The sequence below is a fragment of the Schistocerca serialis genome, chromosome 8 (genome assembly GCF_023864345.2).
Source record: "Schistocerca serialis cubense isolate TAMUIC-IGC-003099 chromosome 8, iqSchSeri2.2, whole genome shotgun sequence".
NCBI lineage: Eukaryota > Metazoa > Arthropoda > Insecta > Orthoptera > Acrididae > Schistocerca > Schistocerca serialis.
Genome location: NC_064645.1, coordinates 387,016,742 through 387,043,548, shown reverse-complemented (window position 1 = coordinate 387,043,548; position 26,807 = coordinate 387,016,742). Strand labels below are relative to the sequence as shown.

The window sequence follows — 26,807 nt, the reverse complement described above, 5'->3', positions numbered from 1 at the left end:
AGAGCTTTCGGTTTTTGTGGGGTATATACTACATTGGGTTATATGTAACAAGATAAAACATTGGCACCATGCATAGCTAAAACTCATCTTTTCCCTTTTCACTTAGTTCACTACACACAGTATCGTGAGAGATTAACTACAATGTTTGGAATGAATGACTATGTTGAATCACTGTGCTGTTTCGTGAAGGATCCTCGTCCTGTGCAGTTGATAGTACTCAGCCTTCATAGGTATGTATTTGTGTTTTTATCCTGACTTGGTCCAGTAAACAGTTTTAGATTTCCACATGTATTTCTGGCTTTGGATAGTAAAGTATTTCTTCTAGATATATTGCATCATATTTTATTGATCTTTTAATTTATAGTTTACAATGATGTACAGTGACTTTAAGGTAGTCAGTACTGATTGGTTAGGCAGAACATACAATATTAAAGTACTAAAGTCAGAGAAATGAGAAAGAGATACAAGAATTTGTATACAATCATCAGTAAATAGGTACAAGACTTCTTTTACTGTCATATATGATAAAAATTTGTGCAGTTTACCTTATTGTATTATTTGCATTATTTATACTGTAGTGTTGACAGTTGTGGACTTTTGTTCCCTTCCAATAAAAAAAATTATACTCTGCCTTCAGTTTTACAAAATAGGATTCTATTTAGCACAATGTTTAAGGTAACATAATACACTCTGTAGTCATGTGGGGACTACAACCTTTGAAATTCTTTAGTTCCTATAATCAACTTTTTCATTGGCATCCCTACAATTTTGCATAACTGTAGTCCTTATGTCTGAGCTTTGTATTTCAAAAACTATTTTAATAATACCTAACTCATTAAATGCATTTTTTTATTTTTGAAGGTACTTTACATGTCTCTCCCTACTGATTTCCAGACTTTACTACCATGCTGAATGTAGAGTTTCACTACTTCATATGAACCTATGGTCTCTAATGGTGGTTCATTTTATGGCAACCAATATTTAATCACAACAGATTAAAGACATTGCTTTTTGTAAAATATATTCTGTTTTATGTTTTCTCCAATAAAGTGTTGACTAGTCACAAAATGTACACAGCAACAAACATAAACAAATCCTTAGAATTTTTTCTGAGCAATGGTATAAGTGCTACTTCATGTGTACAGGAATGATGTTACATATTTTGAAGGTGAGACCGTTTAGAGATGACATTAACCTTTACAATTTTATGTCAGAATTATTGTATTCAAATCAAATACTGAAATATGTTTCTCTGTAGAGATATAAACAGTCCATGGTTTCAGTGAGTACAAGTATAACATCTCAAAGTGATGCACTTAGTTTCATAATTACTTAGTAAATGTGTAACTAAAGTAATTATTATTTCTGACTGTCTTTTTTTATTCTACATTCAAGTGAATAGCCATCTTATGACTTAGTTTTAGAATTATGTTGGGCTATTTAAAAACTCACAAATAAAACAAGGTATAAAAGTTTCATATCAGCGCACACTCCGCTGCAGAGTGAAAATCTCATTCAAGGTATAATTACATAATAGAACCATATTGTGATATGTTGTAGAATCAGCATATGAGAAAATGACAGTAGGTAAATCAGAAGTACTATTGAATTAAAAAGAAACAATCTTCTGAACTTACTTTCTTCATTATTTTGTACATAACAATTTCATGTGATGGGATTTTCAAAAGCACCACAGGTAATTGCCTTTCTCATTTTTCCTTACTTTTTTAAACTGGTAATGCAGTCAGTTACACATGTCTCAGTAAATAGAAAAATTACAGCGTTTCTCTTTGTACAAGGTACTTCAACCTGAAGATACACTATCTTTACAAATGACTTCTGCTTGTATTGTTCAACTATAATGGTATTACAGAAGATTTTGAAGAGGAACATTTCTAATTTTTAGAACGAAACATGTAAGTAAGAAACTATTTTTACTTCAAGATATGTAATTGTCTGTATTCATAATTTTTAAATGAAAATTAAGATGCTTCACAAACTACCAGGAAATGTACTCCCATAGTATTTCAGTAAAGCAAGTACTTCACTGTAGGCTTAATATGAAGTATTTCAGAATTTTTTAGGGTTCACTGTACACCACAAATTTAATATATGGCACTTTTGGGGCCTCTGACAATAAAATTCTCTGAATGAATTTATGACAGGAGAGTAATAGCAGGTATATGAAATTTTACTGAAAATAATCTCTGCAAATAGTAACATATCACTGAAGATTAATATGCAGATGCTGGAGTGTGACAATATAGTTCTGATTTTCACAGACCTTTAGGTCTCTTAGTGCACTGTACTGAGTGATACAGCCATCGATCACAGATATAGTGTGGGGAACCAAGTCTGATAGAAAGTGTCAGAGCACAGGCATTTTAGGCTATTTACTGAAGCCATGAATTCATGCAGTCATGTTATTGTCTGTTAGGAGCCGTGAATGTACTCGACAAACTGCAAGCTTTGTTTATTCACATTTTATGCAACAATAGATTCTTCTGTGGTTTCTCAAGTTTCCAGTCAGTATATGTCACACATCTCACTGCCTGCCACTGACAGAGGGAAAAGGTGACTGATCAGTATAAGGTGTCCAACAGTTGTTGATTGTGGTCTATGTTAGGAATCATTAAGCCTCTCATAGACACAGTGAGGCATTCATATCAGATGTTGAGAATATTAGTTACTGTGATGTACCTCAGATTTTATTGTCAGAGGTTCTGTTTAAGTTTTATTTCATTATTATGTCCTACCTGCAATGCTTAGGTATGGACAAATATTTAGAATTCCAATTTTGTGTGTATGTGTGTATTAAAACCACACTATACAATTGTTTTACAAAAAGTCAAACACCAAAATAATACTTGCATGATGTAAAAAACTTGTTTTAGAAACATAGTTCATTTTCATATCTGAAAATATGAATGTATTTAATAACAGCTGCATTGGCAATCATGTCAGACAGCATGAGTAAGTGACAATTACAGAGGCACTAAAATACCAGACTGAAGCCATTTGTATGTTAACGAACCTCACCAACATACAAAACACTGAAAATATTTAATAGTTTTTCTGTGCAAAATACTCTTCTCTTTATTGTATTTGTCAGTTACATTAAGAACCTACATTCACATATTTAAACAATTTACAATTCTACAATAACAATATCTTGAACAGCCAAAAATTCTGAACAATTTCAACTTTAATAGACTGAGATTGCATGGTAAGAATAAAGACACTGTCCCATTGATTATGCTTATCAGCTACTCAGTTGTTAGCATTTCAGTTTTTCTGAGCAAGTAAAACACATTATTTATAAAATCTACTGAAAAAATATAGTAACATCATCACAGCTGATAGTAGACATTTATCAACAAATTTTCCTCAAGAATGAAGACTGTGAGACAAGATCCTATTTACATTCAAACATCATCTCCCAGTTTCTGGCAGAGGAAAAGAGAGATAACCATTCCAATAACCTGCAAATATAATTGAAACAATATATCAGTCAAAATGTAATGATTTCTATTAACAGAAAACAGAAATAACTTTTATGTAAAGGCTATTCCACAAAACAAGTTTATATCTTTCAGTTTTGAGCATGTGTGTTCATTCACTTCTGCATCACTTACTCGAAACCCACTGGAAGAACACACCCTCAGAGATGTGGAATGCATGAAAATCTTACTTTGCAACTAAAATGTAGTACTGATAAAATGATATTATGAGCTGTATTTTTAAATATATCCATGTCAATTACAGACACCATATGCTAGTTCTGAATGAATCTTTTTAAACATAGAAAGACTGGAAAGGTAGCATTTAACATATACAGCAGAATATACACTATATTTAAAGAACTAGTATTGATCTGTTTATATTACCTGATAGTGGTCACCCGTTACACACTCTTGAAAATTGTTCGAGATTACTGCTTCATGTTGAAATATAAGTGATCATTTCCTGTGTTAATGGAGATTTATTTACAAATAATCTTGTTTCCTACAATGCTAGTGTAGATCCAACAAGCCAGAACCCTAATATTTGCAAAATTTATAAACTATATACTTAATGAAATAAGGTCAGCAGTGAAGAATATTAATAAATTATTTTTACCAGTGTGTAACCTACTAGAGCTCATCAAAACAAAAAAAAGTGCTACAAAATTATTTTAGGTTGTGGATCGTATCTTACAGTAAAATGTTGAACAAACATTTCAACAATATTACATATGGCCTTTATAAAGGTATGTAATACTACTGGGGAATACAACTTAGCTCTTACACATTGTCTTTCCTTTCATCTCTAACATTTTTTTGTAAACAAGCGTATACAAATCGTGGTACAATTGGATATCATGGGTGGAGAGGAAGGGAACTGGTATTACTTATTGGCAGTAATTAAAGACTGAAATTTATTTGACCATATTAGTGTATAAGGAGGGGAGACTTGAGTGACACAGTGTATGCTGGCAGTTAGGATGAGCGACTGCATTTTCTATTGTCTGCTACCTTCCCTTCCACAAAACTGTATATGTATATATATTTATCTGTATTGTATATGAAAATTCACTAAAAGTTGTATCACTGGTTTCTTTAATATTTACTTAAATGTGGGATCGACGGCGGTGTGCTTTAAGCTCTTATGGGTCTCAACACCTCATCACTATTCTAGTCAAGTGACCATGTTGGCAGTCATTACAACTTGAGTTTAATCATTTACACAAGCGGCACTTTGTGTTTGGAGTTGGTTGTTTACTGTCCAGTAATCGGCTTTCGTGTGCCGTGTAAACATGAACTATGTTGGATCTATTTTAAATGCTAACAGAAAAGCAAAGCTGTGAGGACGGGTCGTGGGTAGCTCAGTTGGTAGAGCACTTACCCACGAAAAGCAAAGGCCCCGTTTTCGAGTGTCGGTACGGCACACAGCTTTAAACTGCTACACTCTGTTGCAGAGTGAAAAATCTCATTCTGGGAACAGAAAAGGAAATTACCAGGAAAAGTTAGCCGCAAAGGAACTAAGGTCTCTGAGAACAGACAGATCCTTTGATTCAGAGAGTGACGAAGTCAAACAAGCTTGACTACAAGCTAACATTTAAGAAGGAAGTGTACAGTTAGGACAAGTTGTTGTGTGAGTGCAGCATAAGAATATCTGATTTTCAGTCCAAAAATAAATTCATCAACTAATACATCTGTTAAGGATCTTGTACATTTGTCACACTAAAACTCCCACTTACACAAAAATGTTAATTGGAGAATTGCGAAAGCTTAAGCTCTAAACTGTACTTAATTATATAGAAAACAACAAAATTCTTTCTTTTGTCAGATATGTTATTTATCTTATTATTATTAGTATCGTTATTATTATTATTATGTTGTTATTTATCTGAGTCCAGAAGTCGTTGAACACCCAGGATGTATACTCACGAGCCGCCACTGATTTTAAGAAAATCATTAAATTACCAGCAGAAAATGAGAGAACTGGAACCTAGTTACCTATGGCATAATTAATGCGTGCTAGATCTTTCAAAAGTATGTATCATGAAGGCTGAAAAGGAAGTAAATGTATGATATAATAAGAGTCATAATATTGGGCATTCCTCAGAAAAGCATAATAAATCAACTTCGAGGAACATAATATATTTAACATCCTGGCAGATTAAAACTGTTGTCTCGATCGAGACTCGAACTCGGGACCTTTGCCTTTCGCGGGCAAGTGCTCTATCGACCGAACTACCCAAGCACGACTGACGACTCCTCCCTACAGTTTCAGTTCTGCCAGTACCTCGTCTCCCTCCAAACTTCACAGAAGCTCTCCTGCGAACCTTGCAGAGCCAGCACTCCTGCAAGGAAGGATATATAGGAGACATGGCTTAGCAACAGCCTATGGGATGAAACTTCCTGGCAGATTAAAACTGTGTGCCGGACCGAGACTCGAACTCGGAGTCTCGGTCCGGCACACAGTTTTAATCTGCCAGGAAGTTTCATAACAGCGCACACTCCGCTGCAGAGTGAAAATCTCATTCCAGCCTAGGGGATGTTTTGCGGAATGAAATTTTCACTCTGCAGCGGAGTGCGCTCTGATATGAAACTTTCTGGCAGATTAAAACTGTGTTCTGGACCGAAACTGGACCTCGGACCTTTGCCTTCCGTGGGCAAGTGCTCTACCGTCTCAGCAACCCAAGCATGATTCGCGAACAGTGCAGGAGTGCTAGTTCTGCAAGATCTACAGGAGAGCTTCTGTGAAGTTTGGAACGTAGAAGGCGGAATTAAAGCTGTGAGGATGGGTCGTGAGTCGTGCTTGGGTAGTTCATGGTAGAGCACTTGCCCGCCAAAGACAAAGATCCCCAGTTCGAGTCTCGGTCTGGCACACAGTTTTAATCCGCCATGAAGTTTCATATCAGCGCACACTCCGCTGCAATGTGAAAATTTGATTCTGGTGATGTCATACATTAATTGATTTGTACACACATTTAACATCTCTGTAGAAATATCGTCACCAAGCGAAGAGGCGCAGTAGTTAAGACACTGAACTCGCTTTTGGTATGACGGAAGTTCAAATCCCCGTCCAGTCATCCAAGGTTAGATTTCGCGAGGTTTCCCAAAATTGCGTAAGGTAAACGTTGGAAAGCTTCATTTGATAAGGACACAGCCGATTTATTTATCCTTCTTCTCCAAATCCAACTTTGTTTTGTCTGTAATAACCTAGTTGTCGACAGGAAGTTGGACGGTAAAATAAAATGTCGTGTGACTAGGGCCTCCCATCGGGTAGACCGTTCTCCGGGTGCAAGTCTTTCGATTTGACGCCACTTCGGCGACTTGCGCGTCGATGGGAATGAAATGATGATGATAAGGACAACACAAAACCCAGTCCCTGAGCGGAGAAAAATCTCCAACCCAGCCGGGAATCGAACCCGGGCCCTTAGGATTGACATTCTGTCGCACTGACCCCTTTTTTTTAAAAATCTCATTTTGTTCGTTTTCGTTCGTTGTGTCTGCTCGGGGCGGACATCGCAAGACACCCGTTTCAGTTCGCCATTAATCCATTAACTCAGTTTTATTATTATAGAGGGCAGCTAACCCTCTGACCGAACACGCTGAGTTACCGTGCCGGTTATTTTGGGGGGGGGGGGGGGAGGGGGAAGGGATTGGGCGGGAATGTTGGCCGTGGCCATCGAAAGGGTACAGTCCCGGCATTTGCCTGGGGAGACTAAGGAAATCACGGAAACCTCAGTCAAGACTGCCGGACTGGGAACTGAATCCAGGTCCTCCCGAATGCCAGGCCCGAGCGTTACCGCTCACCCACCAGGCTCGGTGCCACTCAGCTATTGGGGGCGGACAGTTGGACGGTAATCGTCCTTCCTTCTTCCTCCCAATACCTTAGGAATTTGTTTGTGATGTGACATGTCTAAAACACAGAACATTTGTAGAAAATCGGTTTTCGATAGTGCAATGGCATCGGAAGATAAATTAAAAAGTACAAATAAAACATGGGTTAATATGCCATGTGATGTTTTATATAGTGTCCCTGACATTTCTCTGGACTCAGAGGCCTTGTTCAAATACGAGTATATTGGTGTGACAGTTTGAAGTACAGGTTGCTGAAAACAGCGCAGTGCTCTACTGGGCATTGCTGTATTTGATAGGCTCTTCGCTTCCCCTAATCTTTGAATCAGCTCTCGCGATACTGGTCGCTGTTCGTCACAATCTAAATAACAATGCAAGTAGACTTCTTTCACATACCGTATTCGAAGCATTAGCCAGAGGCGAGATTCATACAGAGAGGCAGAGAAAGGGGATCAACGCCAGACGTTAAGATGTAAGGTTGAATGTTACCCCACACCCATCACCCACACTTCATGAAATAAAACACGATAGATGTACTGTTATAGGTGAGGGCCGGCCACTGCGTGCCAAATTTCACGTGAGCGGCGTGCGGCCCAAGGCCCGTACTATCACTCGGCTCAGCTCGCCCCCTCTCGGAAATTTCCGGAACACCGTGACACTACATTTAGCACTGGGGTGTCTAGTTTTCGGTCGGCACAACACTCAGAGATCGGCAGAGTCACACTGTCAGCGCTGTTTACCCTGCGCTATTTGTTTCGTGGTATGAAGGGCGTTCGCAGGTCCAGTGGCCGTTTGCACCAAAAGGGACTGTCTACCGATCTACCGTCAGAGCCGTGGTAAAAATTGCTGTTTTGAAGAGCGCGCCGCACCGCGTAGTGTGAAGCAGTCGCCCTCCGCTTCTGGCGGTGGCGCCGCTGTGGCAGTCGCAGCTTTGGTGTCTCCCTCTGGTGGGAAAGGGGAAAAGTTGCCTGTTCACGTGTATTTAGGGGCGCTATGAGCTCGCCAGTCGGTCAGTCTGGGTCTGTCTCTCGTCCGCATTTGTTAGGCATAGGAGAACTCAGCGAGTGGTCGCCCGGTCGGGGCTTATTTCCTGCATCTGGGTCTGCGCGTTAGGCCGCCAGTCTGCTCGAGTTTGCTCAGGCAATGGTCATTGGCGGTTGGATCGATCGATTGGTCGGTCGTGCATTGAGACACAAGATGACTTGTCCGTCTTGAGCGTCGGCGCACGTGAGGTCGCCACGTGAGTCCAGTGGGCCGCGGCGCATAGCGAGGGATAGTGACTTTGCGGTCGACAAGAGAGCAACAGGAGTCAACTCACGACATCGGTCTGGCCGGTGAGAGCTGCGACGCCGTGAGACGGGAGATCGGCACGCCTTCCTGCGTCCGTTGAAGCGGCTGGCAGCGGACGGTTCGGGAGAGCGATTTGGGGGTGCTGCGCCAGGTCCTCTCGAGAAATCGCAGTTTATTAGAAGTTAAGTGATTGGTGATACGTTGTTTGATTTACTCTTGTTAAATTCTACTTGTTTTCTTGGTGAGGTCACCAGCCGTTTTGCTTTGGGGTCGTCCCGCCATTCTTCTCCTTTGCCCATCCGCGGGAAGGTGGTTGTTTATAAATTGGGTGGTCCGTTTTTCGCTTGTGGAGTAGGGGTGGGTTAGAGCAACCTGCGGTTCGGGTTGTTCGGTAGTCTCCCTATCGATCTACGGTACGTTAGTAGCTGCCTCTGTCATGTTTGCCGGATTTGGTGTGTTAACGAATTTATTGCATGGAGTGTAACGGCCCAATACCTGAAATATGTTTTGATCTTTGGAAACTTTGATATTATTGCATATGATCTTGAGAGGCGGTATCTGTGTACTGTAGACCATCTTAACTATTGTTTGGCGAACCTTGTAGAATTTTATATAAGATTGCATTTCATGGGCTTTTATTTAAATGGTCATTTTAGTATACAAAGTTGCCAACCTTTAACCGTAAGACTTTTCTTAGAAGTTAAAATCAAGTTGCACCTTCGATGGCAAGGTTAATATTTTAATTGTTATTGTTTTTTCCATCCCTCCTACGGGAGTGCATAGTTTGTGTGCTTGTGTAAATTGTTAAAACTCTTAGTTTAAAGTTACCTGGTGTGTTGGAGATTTGCACCAGTGTAGTCTTTCAGAGGCTGTTGTGAGCGGTCGTTACTACGGCTGTGTGAAAAGGGTGCGGCAAGGTTCTCTGCCCGAAAGCTCATACAGTCAAATCTTGTTTCTTTCTTCCTCTGAATAACTTGTAACTTTGATATTTAGAGGGTGCTTTCTGATTATAATTTTAAATCTGTTTCTTAAAAAAAATGATTTTAGGCACTATTAAAGTGAATAAAATTCCCATTTGTTAAAAGGAATTTGGTTACGATTTCATCAGTTACTCCCTGGCCACTACTTCCATGCTTACGTAGTGTGATTAAATGTGTTAATGTTCTTGATGAATCGCTAGTAAATAAAATAAATTCTTAAGAATATTCTTTGAAAATAAATAACGGTTCAGTCACAAGCGTTTAAAATAAAAGGGAATGGCAGAAGAGAGGGATGAGAATTCTGAATTCGCTTAAGCGATGGATACCACTTATTTGCTATGAAACGACATTACGGTACCGTGCAAAAGAGCTGAAACATTTACATGACGATGAAAGGGCAAAAAATAACAGCGATCGACAGACAAGATTCATTGTTCTGTACATCAAGAAGCACTTTGTGCTCCATTTGTAGGCATGGAGCACCTGTACAAATGGCTGGTACGAATAGTAAAATTTCTGAAGTCACACCCATTATTCCATTGTTAGTTGCAACACTTTTCATAAGAAAGGAACGAATAGCATGGAGACTTCATGTAGCCTACTAGTGCAAAGTACGTTGGTTAAGTCGAGGGGCATGCCTGAAACGATTTCTACATTTAAAAGTCGCTACTGTTGATTTTATGAAGGAAAAAGGAGTGCAGAAACGAAAACTGGAACATCCGAAATGGATTTCAGACATCGGATTTTAAGTGTACTTGACTGTCCACTGCGAGACATTGCGACGTAACTTGTTTTCGATTTGATGGTGATGCACTTAAAAACAAAATTGCGTTGTAAAAGGGACACATTCTGGCAAAGACAATCTAGTTCCATAAGCTCACTAGCGTTAAAGAAAACGGAAGGTTGGAAGAATTCATTGTCGCAAGAATTTAACAAGGATAGCTTCATAAAGATTTTGAGGACACTGTCAGTCTTAAATTTGTTTACGAGCTACTTTCGAGACCGTTTGCCGTTTTACTTCAAAGCACCTCTGTGCAGACGTAACTAATTGACCTGTGGGGTAATTCCAGTTTTAATGACAAATACTTGTACGGTAAAGATGTCCAGGACGTCTACATTGCTTCCGACAGGTAGATTTCCCAAGTCTACATAATGAGCCTGCAAAGCTGCTACAATAATTTGATCGACATATTCGTGTGAGAGATCTTTCTTTGGTTATGAAACTAAATAAGTTACGATTGCATGGCAGCTTGAATGCGAAATAGTGAAATTGTATGCGTCTGTCCGTATACTTGCTGACAGTTTGTATCGGATAAAAATTATATTAAGTCTTGCACGCGCCAAAAATAAATAATTGAAACTGAAAACTTGTTTTGTTTGTGATCTGTGTTTTGAGATGTCTGAAATATAAAACTAAGTCATGTCCAGTGCGACTGCACTGCCAATTAAACGCGGCGCGTTCGTTGTTTTATGCTGTTGAGTGGGTAGTGTCGGACTACGAACTCAGACTCTGAGATGCAATCACTATTTGATCGTAGGGATTTTTTTATGTAAGTAAAAGCTTCTCTCATCACTGGAAATGACGTTTATGTGAGTAAAATATTAAGTGTTACCATGTTTCGGAGCCCTCGTTAAAGTGTACGCCCCCCTACAAATGCCTGAAGAAGGTTAGCGCATGCCACCCCCAGCAGGACCATGCACTGCAAAGCAATGTGGTGTCAAAGCCGTACTTCACGTTGAGTATAGCTTTAACTTTACTAACAGAGAAGAGTTTAGTATTTTTAAAAATAAGTTTTGTTAATACAGATACATATGGTGAACATGGTTACTAAAGACTAATGACCTCAGCAGTTGAGTCCCATAGTGCTCAGAGCCATTTGAGCCATGGTTACTAAAATTATCGTCTTACGTGACATCGACAACGTCATACAAGGCGGCTAAGTATAATTTTTTTTATGACAAAGCAGTACTGTATTTGTGGACTTCGGTATTATTCACGGTACCTTGTCTTTGAACTTCAGTGTACCTTATAGAAGCGAGTTATTTCACACAGGAGATGGCAATATTGTTTCCTGCTATTATCGGAGAAGCGCAAGTTGTGGTGCTAAGTTCCTATGGGACCAAACTGCTAAGGTCATCGTCCCCTATGTTTACATACTACTTAATCTAATTTGAACTGACTTACGCTAAGGACAACACACACACCGATGCCCGGGGGAGGACTCGAACCTCCGACGGGGGGAGCCGCGCAACCCGTGGCAAGGCGCCTAAGACCGCGCGGCTACCCCCGCGGCAGAAGTGGAGGGAAAGCCTGATTATTTAGCAGCCTTTCCAACGATTTAGAAGTATGTGATGTGTAGCGCCACAAACGGCAGATTTCGACATGCTATGACACGGAGGGCGTTTTCTTGGACATGATAGTATTGCGAGTATCCGAAGAACAGCAGCAAATATATGTCGTAGCTATTGTCTTTTCTGGGGAGAGAGAGAGAGGCTACGTTGTTGTGCTTGCACCACGGAACACGGTCTTCCTGTAGTGAGAGACAACTGCCTCTTGACGAAGTGAGACTTGACTTCCATATCTAAGATTTTCTTATCAGGTCATAGGGTGTTCGATAGGCTTTGGATCGACATCTGTACCACCGCTTGTTCATAGGTTGTCTACCACAATATCCAGTATTCTGAAGAAAAATAGTTATTCAGCGACCTATTAGACAACAGAGACAGTAAACAAAAATTTAGTCGCAAAGACAAGACTGAGCCTCATTTGATGCAGCTCTATACCGCGCAAGCCTCTTCATCTCTTCGTAACTACTTGGAGCCTTTATCCATTTGGACCTGTTCACCGTATTCAGGCCTTGGTCCTCCTTTACAGTTCCCACTTAGCAGATTGACAGTTCTTTGATTCCCCAGTATGCATCCTATGAACCAATCGCTTTTTTTAGCCAAGTTGTGCCACAAACTCCTTTTCTCTCCAGTTATATTCAGTACCGCCTCTTTTGTTATTCGACATAACTATATAATCTTCAGCATTCTTCTATAGCATCACATTTCAAAAGCTTGTATTCTCATAGTCTCTGAACTGCTTAGTGTCAACGTTTCACTTCCGTACAAGACTACACTGCAGACAAACCTACTGAAATAATTCCTAACACTGAAATGGTTATTAGAAGCTAACAAATTCCTGTTTTTCAGAAATGCATTTCTTACTATTGGCAGTCTGTTCTTTACAGGAATTAGGAAATGACTTTTAGATGGGAGTGAGTGCATAATATTTTGAATAGGAACCCATGTCCGCAAACGTACCATCTGTTCTACGACGGTTTCAGTTCAAATGTTTAACTCATCCACTTCTGCTTCACGAATTGAATTAGGGAATTATTAGGTAACAATTCGAAGGGAAACTTAACGAAACATGCATTTGTCATTTAAGCACATTTGTTCGTATTAACATTTAAGCATTACGTGTTTACATTATTCGAAAACAAAAAACAACCCATCATACTGTACGTACAGAATACTACTGATGCGTTACAACAGCGGCTCGATGTGGCGACCATCAACGTTGTTACAGACACTGTACCTAGAAGCATTTTCTAGTTCTCTCTGCATCCCACGCGGTGCATCTTCAGGTTCTAGTGCAGTGGCCAGAAGTCGTGCATCAGATCCCCCTCTGTCTCTACAGGACTCTCGTATATTAAACTTTGTATACAACCCCAGAAAAAGCAGTCCATAGGAATTAAATCGGCCGATCGTGGTGGCCACGCGGTTGAGCCGCCTCGGCTTATCCATGTTTCACCATACCTCCTGCTGAGATGTTGTAAGCGTACTGTCATATCGCTGGCTTGGTTGCGGAGTACCTTTGCGAACCGCCTCTGCAGAGAGTCGTGCGCGGGACACGGAACTGTTATATTGTGTTGTGGGTAGCTCTGCATGTGAGAGTCATTGTTACTACGGAAGTTACCATAAAAGAGTGCAGTCAAGTGCCAGTGTCTTGCAGCGAGCGTGAGAACATATGTTCGGTCATCGCGTTTCCGCACCATCAACAATCTACCGCGCCGCGACGGTTACGCACACGCTCGTACAACTGAGATCGGTGAACTGTAAATTAACTTTATGAGCAGTGTTATATTATTAGTAGTGTCGAGGAGGGCTGGCACCAGGTATCTGTATGTGTGACGAGCGTAAGAAATTTCGTTCGATCATTCGGCTTCCACATCATCAACAATCTGCCGCGTCTTGTCGGTTACGCCTACCTTCGTCCAAGTGATATTGTGTACAAATGGTTCAAATGGCTCTGAGCACTATGCGACTTAACTTCTGAGGTCATCAGTCGCCTAGAACATAGAACTAATTAAACCTAACTAACCTAAGGACATCACACACATCCATGCCCGAAGCAGGATTCGAACCTGCGACCGCAGCGGTCGCTCGGCTCCAGACTGTAGCGACTAGATATTGTTTACAGATAATCATCAAGATTGTTAATTGGGATAAACATTTACGACTCACAATTTAAGCAGTGCAACCTGTGATTTCTTATCGTCTCAGAATACAGATGTTCATACCAGACGTAGGACAGTGTTGTGCTTTACGTTGAGTGATTCCACTTAACCCGCTTGCATATTTCGATAGATAATTTCAGGCAAGCCAGCAGCAGTGTGGAGCAGAACAGTACGACCGCCACGGGATTATCAGGTGTGGTGTGCACAGGGCGCACGGTCAAGAAACGAGAAGCGACAATCAGTTTAAGGAACCCCCGCCATTTGCACCCCCGGGTGTGTTACAATGTTTCCGAACCGCAAGTGAGAAGTGAGATGCTGCACCATCATGTTGAAACCACATTTCCTGACGGACACTCAGTGGTACAGCTTCCAAGAACGGCTCCAGTACGTTTTGTAGGAAGATCAGCTATGCAGAACCAGTTAGTTTGAGTGGAAGGAGGTAAGGGCCAATCACATGACCGTCCAGAATACCTGCCCACATGTTAACACCAAATTGGTGCTGAAATCTCTGAACACACGTGGCACGAGGATTTTTCGTCTGCTCAGACGTGGCTGTTTCGCGAATGCAGGACAGTCTCTAGTGAAATGACATTCATCTGTGACGAGAATCCGATGTGGAAACAGGGGTCCAGCGTTGCTGGTACCACGTGGAGCAGGCAACGCGTTGTGGAAAATCGGCTGGATCCTTAGCGTGTATCCTTTGTAAGTGGTGCGAGTGTAGTTGTTGCTCATGCAGAACGTGCCAGACGATACTGTGGCCAATCCCCTTTGTCCGCGCGCTTATTCGAGTAGTCGTTGGCGGCTGTCTTCAACACTATGCAGTATACCTTCCGCGTTGCAGTGGAGCACCACAGCCCTGCCTCCTCATGGTGAATGTACTGGTTTCTCAGAGCTGCTGAGTAACTTGGGCAAAACGTTTTGCCATGGGGTTACTTTGCGGAAAACGTTCGTAATACAACGAGTAGCAGCTCTTCCGTTACCTCGAGCTTCGCCATACCCAAGGAGTATGTCTGTGTATTCTGAACACGTGTGGAAATGCTTACTATATCGGAGACGCAGAGAAATTGAATAGATCTCTCAGCAAGATGGACGTTAAACGACATCAGGTGACCGTCTGACGTAGTACACGTCTTCCTGTCTACCCTATTGCATACCAAGACAGGCAACTCTTTCCTCTTTCCCTCAGCAGACGTGGATGCGTTACACTTATGAAGTGAAACCGTCGTAGAACGGAAGTGATACGTTTCTGAACATTGGTTCCCATTCAAAATATTATGAATTCATTCCCCTCGACAAGGCCTAGAAGTTTGTAACGGGAATTTCCAAACGGCCTGTATATCCTCTTTAATTCGGCTATCTTCAGTTAATCTGTTGCACAAAAAGCAAAACACACCTACTACTTCTAGTTTTCATTTCCTGGCATAATTCCCTCAGTATAACCTTGTTTAAGGGGGGATGTAATGAATTTTGGTCCAAATAATCGATTTTCAAAAATACTATTTTCTTGATCTACACAGTTTAATATATGTTGGATACGAATTTTATCGTGATAGCTGCTTTAGAAATGCCTTTAAATTGTTAAACTGATTAACTCTGCACTGGCGGCCACTGCCACCTTTTCCGATATTTGGGAAACTGCTTGCTTCAGCGGAATTTTTGTCATTCTGAAGGCTATTTCCTTTCGATATTTTTGTCTGACTTATGTGTATCTCTGACTGACATCTATATCTTTGCCTGAAAACTTTCTTGCATGTGGTTTATTTACGATTTGACAATACTAACACATGTTAGTAGATGGAAGGTTGAATTCGCAAACCTTTACGTGGAACTGAAGATTTATGCATAATGGGTGGTGGAAAAATTGTGTTTAGGAAACGGAGGTTTCATGGAGGAAGCAGCTCGAAATGAGAACATAAAATCTCAGCTTCAGCATCGAAACTTGGGACAGGAGAATTGTACAGGTGTGTTAATGATGTTGATATGATTTCCACTGGATTCAGACGTATTGATTTAGAGCTTCTCTGCCAGGCTATAAGGTTTTCATGTTCATGTGTTAGCTGTAAAAATACAGAATGCATGATTGTTGTTGAAGAAAGATGTGGAGGAACAGTTTGTGATTTTAAATTAATTTGTAATTCGTGTGGCTGTGAATTGTCATTTCCCTCCAAAAAAAAAAAAAAAAAAAAAGGGCACTGGTACCTATGAAAACAATTTTAGGCTGGCATATGTTCTGAGATGCCTTATACAGGGCAGGGAAGGAGGTAATTTATTGTGTGGTTTTCTCAACATGCCTTTACCTTGTGCAAGGTTTGAAAAAACAAGTAAATAAATGTCTGATGCTGTATGCAATACTACCAAAGTTTATATGAAGAATGCAGTGAAGGAATTGGTGGAATAGATCCTGTGGTAGATATTCATGACAGTGAATCTACTACAAATGTTACTGACCTTAGTGACTCTGTAGATAGGACCTGGATGAAAAGGGATCATACATCTCTGTATGGAGTTCAATCTGTTATTGGTACTGACTCAGGTAAAGTTTTAGGTGTAGAAATTTTGTCTAAATACTGCCACTCATATGCAACAAGGAAAAGTCCAACAATGAAGACAGAGAGAAACTGCGGCAAGAAAAGCATGCAGAAGCATGCTCTAAAAATTGTAGTGGCTCAAGTGGGTGCACGGTGTCTGCTGCAGTTGTGATTACGTTGTCCAGATCTGAGCACTAGTATGGTGGTAGATACACTAAATACCTTGGTGATGGGGACTCCTCTACGTTCAAAGCTGTAACAGATAAAAATACTTACAATAAAACATTAGAAGAGTTGGAATGTGTAGGCCACATCCAAAAGAGACACGGTGGTAGCTTTCGTCGCTTGCTGAAAGAGAAGAAAGGTGAAGTACTCGAAGATGGAAAACAACTGGGAGGAAAAGGCAGGCTTACTCTGCAAGAAATTGATTCTCTTCAGTTTTTTACGGGGGAGCTATCAGGAAAAGCACACTTAATTTAGAGGCATTGAGACGTGCTGTGTGTGCAGTTTTTTCCACAAACTATCCACTGAGCAAACACCATTGCACAATCTGTATTGGAAAGATGATTGGTGTAAGTTCAACAACAGAAATGAGACGAAATCACATAAACACTCATTACCTTAACCTACATTCAGGTTTCTTGCAAACTCTGATTTATTGATGAAGTGTCTTCACGGGAAGACACAAAATGCAAATGAAAGCCTCAATAATTTAATTTGGATCAGATGCTCAAAAAGGACATTCTGTGGACTTGAAGAACTTAAAATAGGTGTCTATGATGCAGTTTTATGTTACAATAACGGAACTAATGGCGGAACTGAAGTGCTGGGGAGAGTTGGTGTAGATCCTGGTGTGTTTACAACAAAAGCGTTTTACACGATCGACGAGAGCAGAGTCAAGAAAGCTAACAGATAAGTGTGTTACCTGCAAACACAGGCCATGCACTTCCTAAGTGGAGAGGAGAGAAACCTGGAGGATGAGGAGCATTAGTATGGAGGATTTTAATATTGTGGTAAGCTTATTACATCTAAAAAGTATGAGAATAAAATCTTTGAACCTCATTTTCTCTGTTTTACATTTTTTGCAGTATTAAAGCCTGTTCTCAGAAAGTATATGCGCTAATGCTATGAAATTTTGAGAAACTGTCCAGAACGTGTTGCTGTCTCCCTGGAACTAAAAAATACGAGATCCTGCAATGACATTCTGATTTTTAGATGATAATATGTAGAAAAAGAAGTTAAGTTTGGAAGCGCAGAATTAAAAACACGTTTCTTGTAGTGGTCATTTTCGCAGCAGCCGTATATAAATTGCAGTTGTTTCAAAGAAATGCCATTTTTGCATGCTGCACATCGAAATGTTTCTTTTTCTTTATGCACCGAGACGCGTTTCGCCTTTTTACAAGGCATCTTCAGTGGGTGTCCTGAAATATTACATCATTTGTCCATTTTTACACATAGGTTATGTTTTTACATCTAGGTTATAGATTTAAAAACAGTTCCTTAACATTTTTGTATGATATGGAAAGGTACTTACAGGTAATACTATTTTAATGATACAATTTGTACCATAAATTAATAAAAAAAGGGTTCAAATGGCTCTGAGCACTATGGGAGTCAACTTCTGAGGTCATGAGTCCCCTAGAACTTTGAACTACTTAAACCTAACTAACCTAAGGACATCACACACATCCATGCCCGAGGCAGGATTCGAACCTGCGGCCATAGCGGTAGCGCGGTTCCAAACTGTAGCGCCTAGAACCGCTCGGCCAGTCCGGCCGGCATAAATTAGTAACTGTAGTTTAGTGGTATTATAACCTTCTCAGGACACTATAATAAAATTTTCAGATTAATTGCATGATAAGAATTTGAATTAAGGCTTTTTATAAAAAGGACAATAAAAAATTAAACATTCAAATTTCTGCAAATTATATTATATATGTTTGCGTTAAAACACGGCCCTTTTGATTTAGATGTGCAAAATTTAAGATTCTTACACTAATAAATATGGCTGTAATAATTTTTTAAATAAATGTTTACATTTTCCGTTGCATTCCCACTTAATTCAGTTACACACCACTACCTTTGTTTTATTTTTACTGATGTCCGTCTGATAATCTACTTTCAAAACATTAACCATTTCGTTCAACTTTTCTTCCAAACCCTTCGCCGTCCCTGACAGAGTTAGAGCGACATCGGGAAACCATAACTGTTTTTTTCTTCTCCATGAACCTCATTTCCTTTCCACGTTGCTCTTTAGTTTCATTTACTGCTTGCTCAAAGAACAGATTCAATAATATCGAGGATAGGTTACACCCCTGTCACTCTGCCTTTCATATCCTTCGAATCCCATAACTGCAGGTTGGTTTCCGTACAGGTTGTGAATAGCCTTTGGGTTCATGTATTTTATCCGTACTACCTCCAAAATTTCAGCAGTCCAGTCAACATTCTCAGAAGCTGTCTCTAAATCTATAACTGCTAAGAACGTAGATTTTCCTTTCTTCACCGTATCTCATAGGATAAGTCGTAGGGTCCTTACCACCACGCGTGTCTCTTCATGTCTACGAAATCTAAACTGGTCTTCCCCGATGGCGGCTTGTACCAGTTTTTTCCACAATTCTATAAATACACTCACTGACGAAAGTTAACGACGAAAGTAACTTTCAAACGTTGTGCTACTGCCAAATAAGACAGTTTCATGAACCGTGGATCATACACAGCGAGAATTGCTATACTATAGTACGGCAGTGAGACAAACACTTTCATTGAAAGACAATACGTACACTGAAGTCACAGCCATTTGTGATGGTCCACTGGACATTACACAGGCGTGAAATGGTTCTTAAAAGGGTGTGTGACTACCATGGACAGCAATGCGTGTTCTGCAACGTGTTGCCACAAGTTTAATAAGGCCTGCTTGTAATAGGCTATTCCTTTCCTCAACTAGTTGGTTGGTTGTTTTGGTTGTTTTGGGGAAGACCAGACAGCGAGGTCATCGGTCTCATCGGATTAGGGAAGGACGGGGAAGGAAGTCGGCCGTGCCCTTTGAAAGGAACCATCCCGGCATTTGCCTGAAGCGATTTAGGGAAATCACGGAAAACCTAAATCAGGATGGCCGGACGCGGGATTGAACCGTCGTCCTCCCGAACACTGCGCCACCTCGCTCGGTCCTCAACTAGTGTAGTTGACAAGCACTGGATGGTAGTCGTTGCACATATAACTGCTATAATGTGCCCGCATCGCACACGTGCGCGATGGGATTCAAGTCGGGGTAGTGGGCACGTCAGTCAATTCCTCGAATATCCTCTGCTCAAAGTGCTCCTCTGCGAGCGCTGTTCGATTCGGTCTCACATTGTCATCCATTAATACAACGTCAGGGCCTAATGTATCCCTGAAACACGCACATCGGGAAGGAGTACAGTGTCACAGTAACGTTGACTCGTGAGTGCCCAGTGTTCAAAGATTTGGACGTCCGTACGCCCATACAGCATGATGTCTTTCCATACCGTAGCACGTGGACCACCGAAATGATCGTGTTCGACAATGTTCCTAGCTGCATTACGTGTTCATACCTCTCAGCACGTGAGAGTATGGCCACAATCACTATTAAGAATGAACCTACTCTCATTCGGAAATAGCACGCTATCCCTCTCTTCTCTGTTCCAGTCGCTATGCTCTTGGCACCATTGCGAAACGTACTGTTGTTGTGGTCTTCAGTCCTGAGACTGGTTTGATTCAGCTCTCCATGCCACTCTATCCTGTGCAAGCTTCTTCATCTCCCAGTACCTACTGCAGCCTACATCCTTCTGAATCTGCTTAGTTTATTCATCTCTTGGTCTCCCTCTGCGATTTTTACCCTCCATTCTGCCCTCCAGTACTAAATTGGTAATCCGTTGACGCCTCAGAATATGCCCTATCAACCGATCGATCCCTTCTTCTAGCCAAGTTTGGCCAAAAACTCCTCCCCAATCCTATTCAATACGTCCTCATTAGTTACGTGATCTACCCATCTAATCCTGAGCATTCTTCTGTAGCACCACATTTCGAAAGCTCCTATTCTCTTCTTGTCCAAACTATTTATCGTCCATGTTTCACTTCCATACTTGGCTACACTCCATACAAACACTTTCAGAAACGACGTACTGACACTTAAATCAATACTCGATGTTAATAAATTTCTCTTCTTAAGAAACGCTTTCCTTGCCTTGCCTGTCTACATTTTATATCCTCTCTACTTCGACCTTTATCAGTTATTTTTCTCCCCAAATGGCAAAACTTCTTTACTACTTTAAGTGTCTCATTTCCTAATCTAATTCCCTCAGCATCACCCGATTTAATTCGACTACATTCCATTATCCTCGTTTTGCTTTTGTTGATGTTCATCTTATATTCACCTTTCAAGACACTGTCCATTCCGTTCAACTGCTCTTCCAAATCCTTTGCTGTCTCTGACAGATTACAATGTTATCGGCGACCCTCAAAATTTTTATTTCTTCTCCATGGATTTTAATACCTACTCCGAACTTTTCTTTTGTTTCCTTTACTGCCTGCTCAATATACAGACTGAATAGTATCGGGGAGAGGTTACAACCCTGTCTCACTCCCTTCCCAACCACAGCTTCCCTTTCATGTCCCTCGATTCTTATAACTGCCATCTGCTTTCTGTACTGATCGTCGGGAAAAGACACTATCCCCATGCCATCGCCGTGCCACTGTTCAGTGAACATACACTACTGGCCATTAAAGTTGCTACACCACGAAGACGACGTGCTACAAACGCGAAATTTAACCGACAGGAAGAAGATGCTGTGATATGCAAATGATTAGCTTTTTTCAGAGCATTCCCACGAGGTTGGCACCGGTGGCAACACCTACAACGTGCTGACATGAGGAAAGTTTCCAACCGATTTCTCATACACAAACAGCACTTGACCGGCGTTGCCTGGTGAAACGTTGTTGTGATGCCTCGTGTAAGGGGAAGAAATGCGTACCACCACGTTTCCGACTTTGATAAAGGTCGGATTGTAGCCTATCGCGATTGCGGTTTATCGTATCGCGACATTGCTGCTTGCGTTGGTTGAGATCCAATGACGCCGTGCTGGATCCCAACGGTCTCGTATCACTAGCAGTCGAGATGACAGGCATCTTATCCGCATGGCTGTAACGGATCGTGCAGCCACGTCTCGATCCCTGAGTCAACGGATGGGGACATTTGAAAGACAACAACCATCTGCACGAACAGTTCGACGAAGTTTGCAGCAGCATGGACTATCAGCTCGGATACCATGGCTGTGGTTACCCTTGACGCTGCAGCACAGACAGGAGCGCCTGCGATGGTGTGCTCAACGACGAACCTGGGTGCACGAATGGAAAAGCGGCGTTTTTTCGGATGAATCCAGATTCTGTTTACAGCATCATGATGGTCGCATCCGCGTTTGGCGACAACGCGGTGAACGCACATTGGAAGCGTGTATTCGCATCGCCATACTGGCTTCTCACCCGGCGTGATGGTATGGGGTGCCAATGGTTGTTCGCATTGACGCCACTTTGAACAGTGGACGTTGCATTTCAGATGTATTACGACCCGTGGCTCTACCCTTCATTCGATCCGGGCGAAACCCTTCATTTCAGCAGGATAATGCACGACCGCATGTTGCAGGTCCTGTACGGGCCTTTCTGGATACAGAAAATGTTCGACTGCTGCCCTGGCCAGCACATTCTCCAGATCTCTCAACAACTGAAAACGTCTGGTCAATGGTGGCCGAGCAACTGGCTCGTCACAATACGCCAGTCACTACTGTTGATGAACTGTTGTATCGTGTTGAAGCTGCATGGGCAGCTGTGCCTGTACACGCCATCCAAGCTCTGTTTGACTCAATGCCCAGGCGTTTCAAGGCCGTTATTACGGCCACAAGTGGTTGTTCTGAGTACTGATTTCTCAGGACCTATGCACCCAAAAAAAAAAAAAGAAAATAGTTCAAATGGTTCTGAGCACTATGCGACCTAACAGCTGTGGTCATCAGTCCCCTAGAATTTAGAACTACTTAAACCTAACTAACCTAAGGACATCACACACATCCATGCCCGAGGCAGGATTCGAACCTGCGACCGTAGCAGTCGCGCGTTTCCGGACTGCTCGCCTAGAACCGCGAGACCACCGCGGCCGGCCTATGCACCCAAATTGCGTGAAAATGTAATCACATGTCAGTTCTAGTACAATATATTTGTCCATTGAATACCTGTTTATCATCTGCATTTCTTCTTGGTGTAGCAATTTTAATGGCGAGTAGTGTAGTATGCTTTGGTCCTGTTAAACGTGGCTTCAATTTCACCCGCTGTTTGAGGTATCCCCCTTCTTGCCTGTTGCACACTGTAGCTGTCATCTGCTGTAGTTGACCGTGGATGGCCACCTTCTATCCTTGTGGCAGCGCTGTCTTTGGTTCGGACAGTTCCCCCTGACACATGAAGCAATGCCTTGAGAAACGCCAGCCTCCTCGGCTACACCCGTAACACATCGTCTTTCTTCCAGTTTCCCTATAATTCTTCCCCTTATGAAGTCATCCAGATGTTGTATCTGCCTCATGTTGTAATGAAGAACTTCATCACAGTGCACCGTAACTGCTCGATGATTGACACAAACTGTGTTTTCCGTTCCTTCAACTCTTCGTGTTATGGAGCTATTGGCGGTCTAGTCACTCTGATCTCACGCAATGTGTCGTCTAACTTTCTATGCACGACAGGGTGACTTCTGGCAACATGCATACGCACTTTCATTTGTTTCCACCGAGTAGTTTCTATGTTCTTTTACTCTACCTAGCTCGTCCTTAAGTTTTGCAGTGCAGTGTAATTCATGTCAATATTGTGCAACCATGATTTTTTAAAACTGATGCTTTGCTACTGCTCACACATGTCAGCACCTACCTTTTTTGGAAACGGAATTATTACATGATCCCTGAAGTCTGAAGGTATTTCGCCTGTGTCATATGCCTTGCTCCATAGGAGTTGTATTTCTGACGTGGCTGCGTCTTCCAACCAAGTCACTAGCCGTCAGGTAATGTTGTATATTCGCTGTGTACTCTCTTTTCTGATGATTCTTAAACTAAATTTAGTGATGGTTAAATTATGCCTGTGCAAAATTCTTCTAGGCGATCTCACTCTCATTCCTTTCCGCCAATCCATATTTTCCTCTTTGTTTTCTTACTACCAAATTCTTTTAATCACACATTGTTTCAATCTCTTCGTCATCTGCGGAACTAATTTGCATATACGAGACTTTTACTGCTGTGTCGGGTGTTAGCGTCGTGTCTATCTTGCCTGTAATAATGCGCCACAATGTTGTTCCAGTTGTTCACCCGCATCCCTATTTTCTTCTTCATTATTATGCCTACTCCTCCATTACCCCTACCAGGTTTTGTGTATACTGATATGCCCAGGAGTTCTATTCTTCGAGCCGGCCGAAGTGGCCGCGCGGTTCTGGCGCTGCAGTCTGGAGCTGATGGAACGGTGATTATTCTTCATGTTTTACCGTCCTTGCTAATACATGTCCATAAAATGAATAACGCACTGGAGTAACTTGGGATCGCTCTATAGAATGGGCACGAAAAATTCCCATTTTGAAGTAATTGTGTTTGTTATGAGAAACAAACCGACGCTTTCCGTCGACGTTGGGCGTCATATGAGACGGCACAAGCACCATTTATTTGGGCTGACTCCAGCTAGATAGTTATTCAGCGATCACAGGCCCTGCAGATCACGCTCTGCTTCCACAAACTGCCTCCATTCCTTTCTGTTTTGTGCCCGGTTTCTCCAGGTGTCTTCAGTTCCCAGGGCTGCTAGGTCCTTCGCTGCCTTGGTCGTCCAATGGGGCGTTTGGTGTTTGGTTTCCCCGCCAGTGCCATCTTCGCCTGTATTCCATATGGTATACGGGCTACATGGCCCATCCATTGTATTCTTTTGCTCTTTATCTTCTGTAGGATAGTTGGTTGTCGCATCAGAAGGTAGCTTTCCTCATTTTTCCTCCTCCTCCATTCTCCGTTATCTAAAACTTGTCCCCATATCCTCCTCATTACTTTTCTTTCAAATATTAATAGTTTTCCCCTTTCTCGCTTAGTCATTCTCCATGTTTCTGAACCGTACATTACTGCTGGGCATATCACTGTGTTGTAGATTTGCATCTTAGTGTTCATTGAGATCGATTTAGGGCCAAGCGTCTCTCTGAGGGAATGCTGGTTGCAAAAAGGACGTTGCAAATCTCTGCCGAAAGACCAAAGAAAATGCATCTGACAACCCATAGCAGAGACTCCCGGTGTAATGAGGATGAACTTTAATGCGTAGTTATTTTGTAAGTGGTAATTACTCACTGACTTTATGCTGCCACACAATCCGTAACAATGACTTCATTGTCGATGGGACATCAAAACACAATCCTGTAGTCTTCATCGCAGTTGTCTACACTACTCTGCATAAGACGTTACAGATGCGCTTAATAACATGCCTGAAAACATTTAACTAAAATGTTTATTATACAGTAGATTGATCGAGAGCTTCCAATATGATGACCTACTGGTTCCCACCACTTAATCTCTTAGCTTATGGGTTTGGGATCGAGACAGATTCGTAGTGTTTGCGACCTGCGTTAATATTGAAACATTTGTCAGCACATTCGCAACTAACATGGGTTTATTTGTTCTTTTAAATGAAAACCACCTTTCCTTGGTGCACCGTATTTTATTTCTCCCAAACGCGTTTTGCCTTTTTCACTTTAAGGCATCATCAGTAGAATAGTTCTTCGCCCTTTTGGTTAGCATCTGCGTTTCCTCTCATCTGGTCACATGCTGGAGGTCGCAGTACAGCTCTGTTTACAAAACATAGGCACATTTTTATGATCCGAATATTTTTGCATCCCATTTTTCACCATGTTTGCCCTTATTGTGCATCACAACAATCAGTCTTCTACCACCAATTATACATAGTTGGTCGAAAATTGTGATTTCAAGACGTAATTATTCTGAGTTCACTGTAAGGACAAACAAGATGAGAAGTGGGAAGAAAAATGTTCGGATCATAAAAACAGGCTTATGTTTCGTAAATAAAACTGTAGTGTGATCTCCAGCATGTGACCAGATGAAAGGAAACCCAGATGTCAACCAAAAACGCGAAGAACTAACCCACTACTGATGGATTAAAGTGAAAAAGGCGGCCGGCCGGAGTGGCCGAGCGGTTCTAGGCGCTACAGTCTGGAACCGCGCGACCGCTACGGTCGCAGGTTTGAATCCTGCCTTGGGCATGGATGATGTGTGTGATGTCCTTAGGTTGGTTAGGTTTAAGTAGTTCTAAGTCCTAGGGAACTGATGACCTCAGAAGTTTTGTCCCATAGTGCTCAGAGCCATTTTTTTAATTTTTTTTTTTTTTGAAAAAGGCGAAACGCGTCTGGGAGAAATAAAATACAGTGCAGCAAAGAAAAGCGGTTTTTATTTACAAAACAAATATTTCTGTGCTTGTTGTGCTTGTTGCGGAGGAGGCCGTCAAACAAACACGTTTAACATGGGTTTAGTTAAAAAGTTTGTGGTACTGCAAGATATTGGGATGCATCACGAGTTGCAAGACTGAGAATCACATCCAGGGTCTCCTATGATGTAAAGTTCTCAGATTTCGGTAGCCAAGTTACTGAACTCTTTTTATTTAAGACTTTGCATGTGAGAGAACTACCTCGTTATCCGACTGTCACGCACCTCCGGAAGAGAAGGGCTCTTATGCTTACGTTAAAAGACACACTACTGACTCACCTGGAATGCTGCAGTGCTGATTCCCACAGCTATGAGAATTGTCGTCTCTGTTTTGAACCAAGCTTCTAACTGCAGATAGCAGCCCTGAAAGGAAAGAGAAGACGAATCATATAATTCCTGGTTTCATTAATAATAATTATAATAATAAAATCAGTCTGCACGAAGCTATCCTAAAGAAAAGTTCCATTCAAAAACCTGCTCTGACAAGCAAAGAGGTCAAAAGTAACAGGAGATTGGAGATTTCAGGCAGCACGTTGTGATCTTCCCCAAGAGCCTCCGCTCTTCTCACAGTGGGAATACAGTCAAGACAGAAGTTACGGACTGATCGATTACTTATCACGTATCTGTTCAAAGCACCCTACGCCCGAAACAC

The 26,807-nt window shown here is 41.6% G+C and overlaps 1 protein-coding gene across 1 annotated transcript in view; it reads right to left on the bottom strand.

Annotated features, from left to right (window-relative positions):
* Positions 1-399: 399 nt before the first annotated feature.
* The window catches only part of LOC126417028 (CD151 antigen-like), a 212,838-nt gene continuing 186,430 nt past the window's right edge, over positions 400-26,807 (bottom strand). The window contains exons 6-7 of the mRNA XM_050084919.1: positions 26,435-26,518; positions 400-3,482 (exon numbers count right to left, since the gene is read on the bottom strand). Coding sequence (XP_049940876.1) covers positions 3,426-3,482; positions 26,435-26,518 — 141 coding nt within the window. The 3' untranslated portion in view covers positions 400-3,425. The remainder of the gene's footprint in view (positions 3,483-26,434; positions 26,519-26,807) is intronic.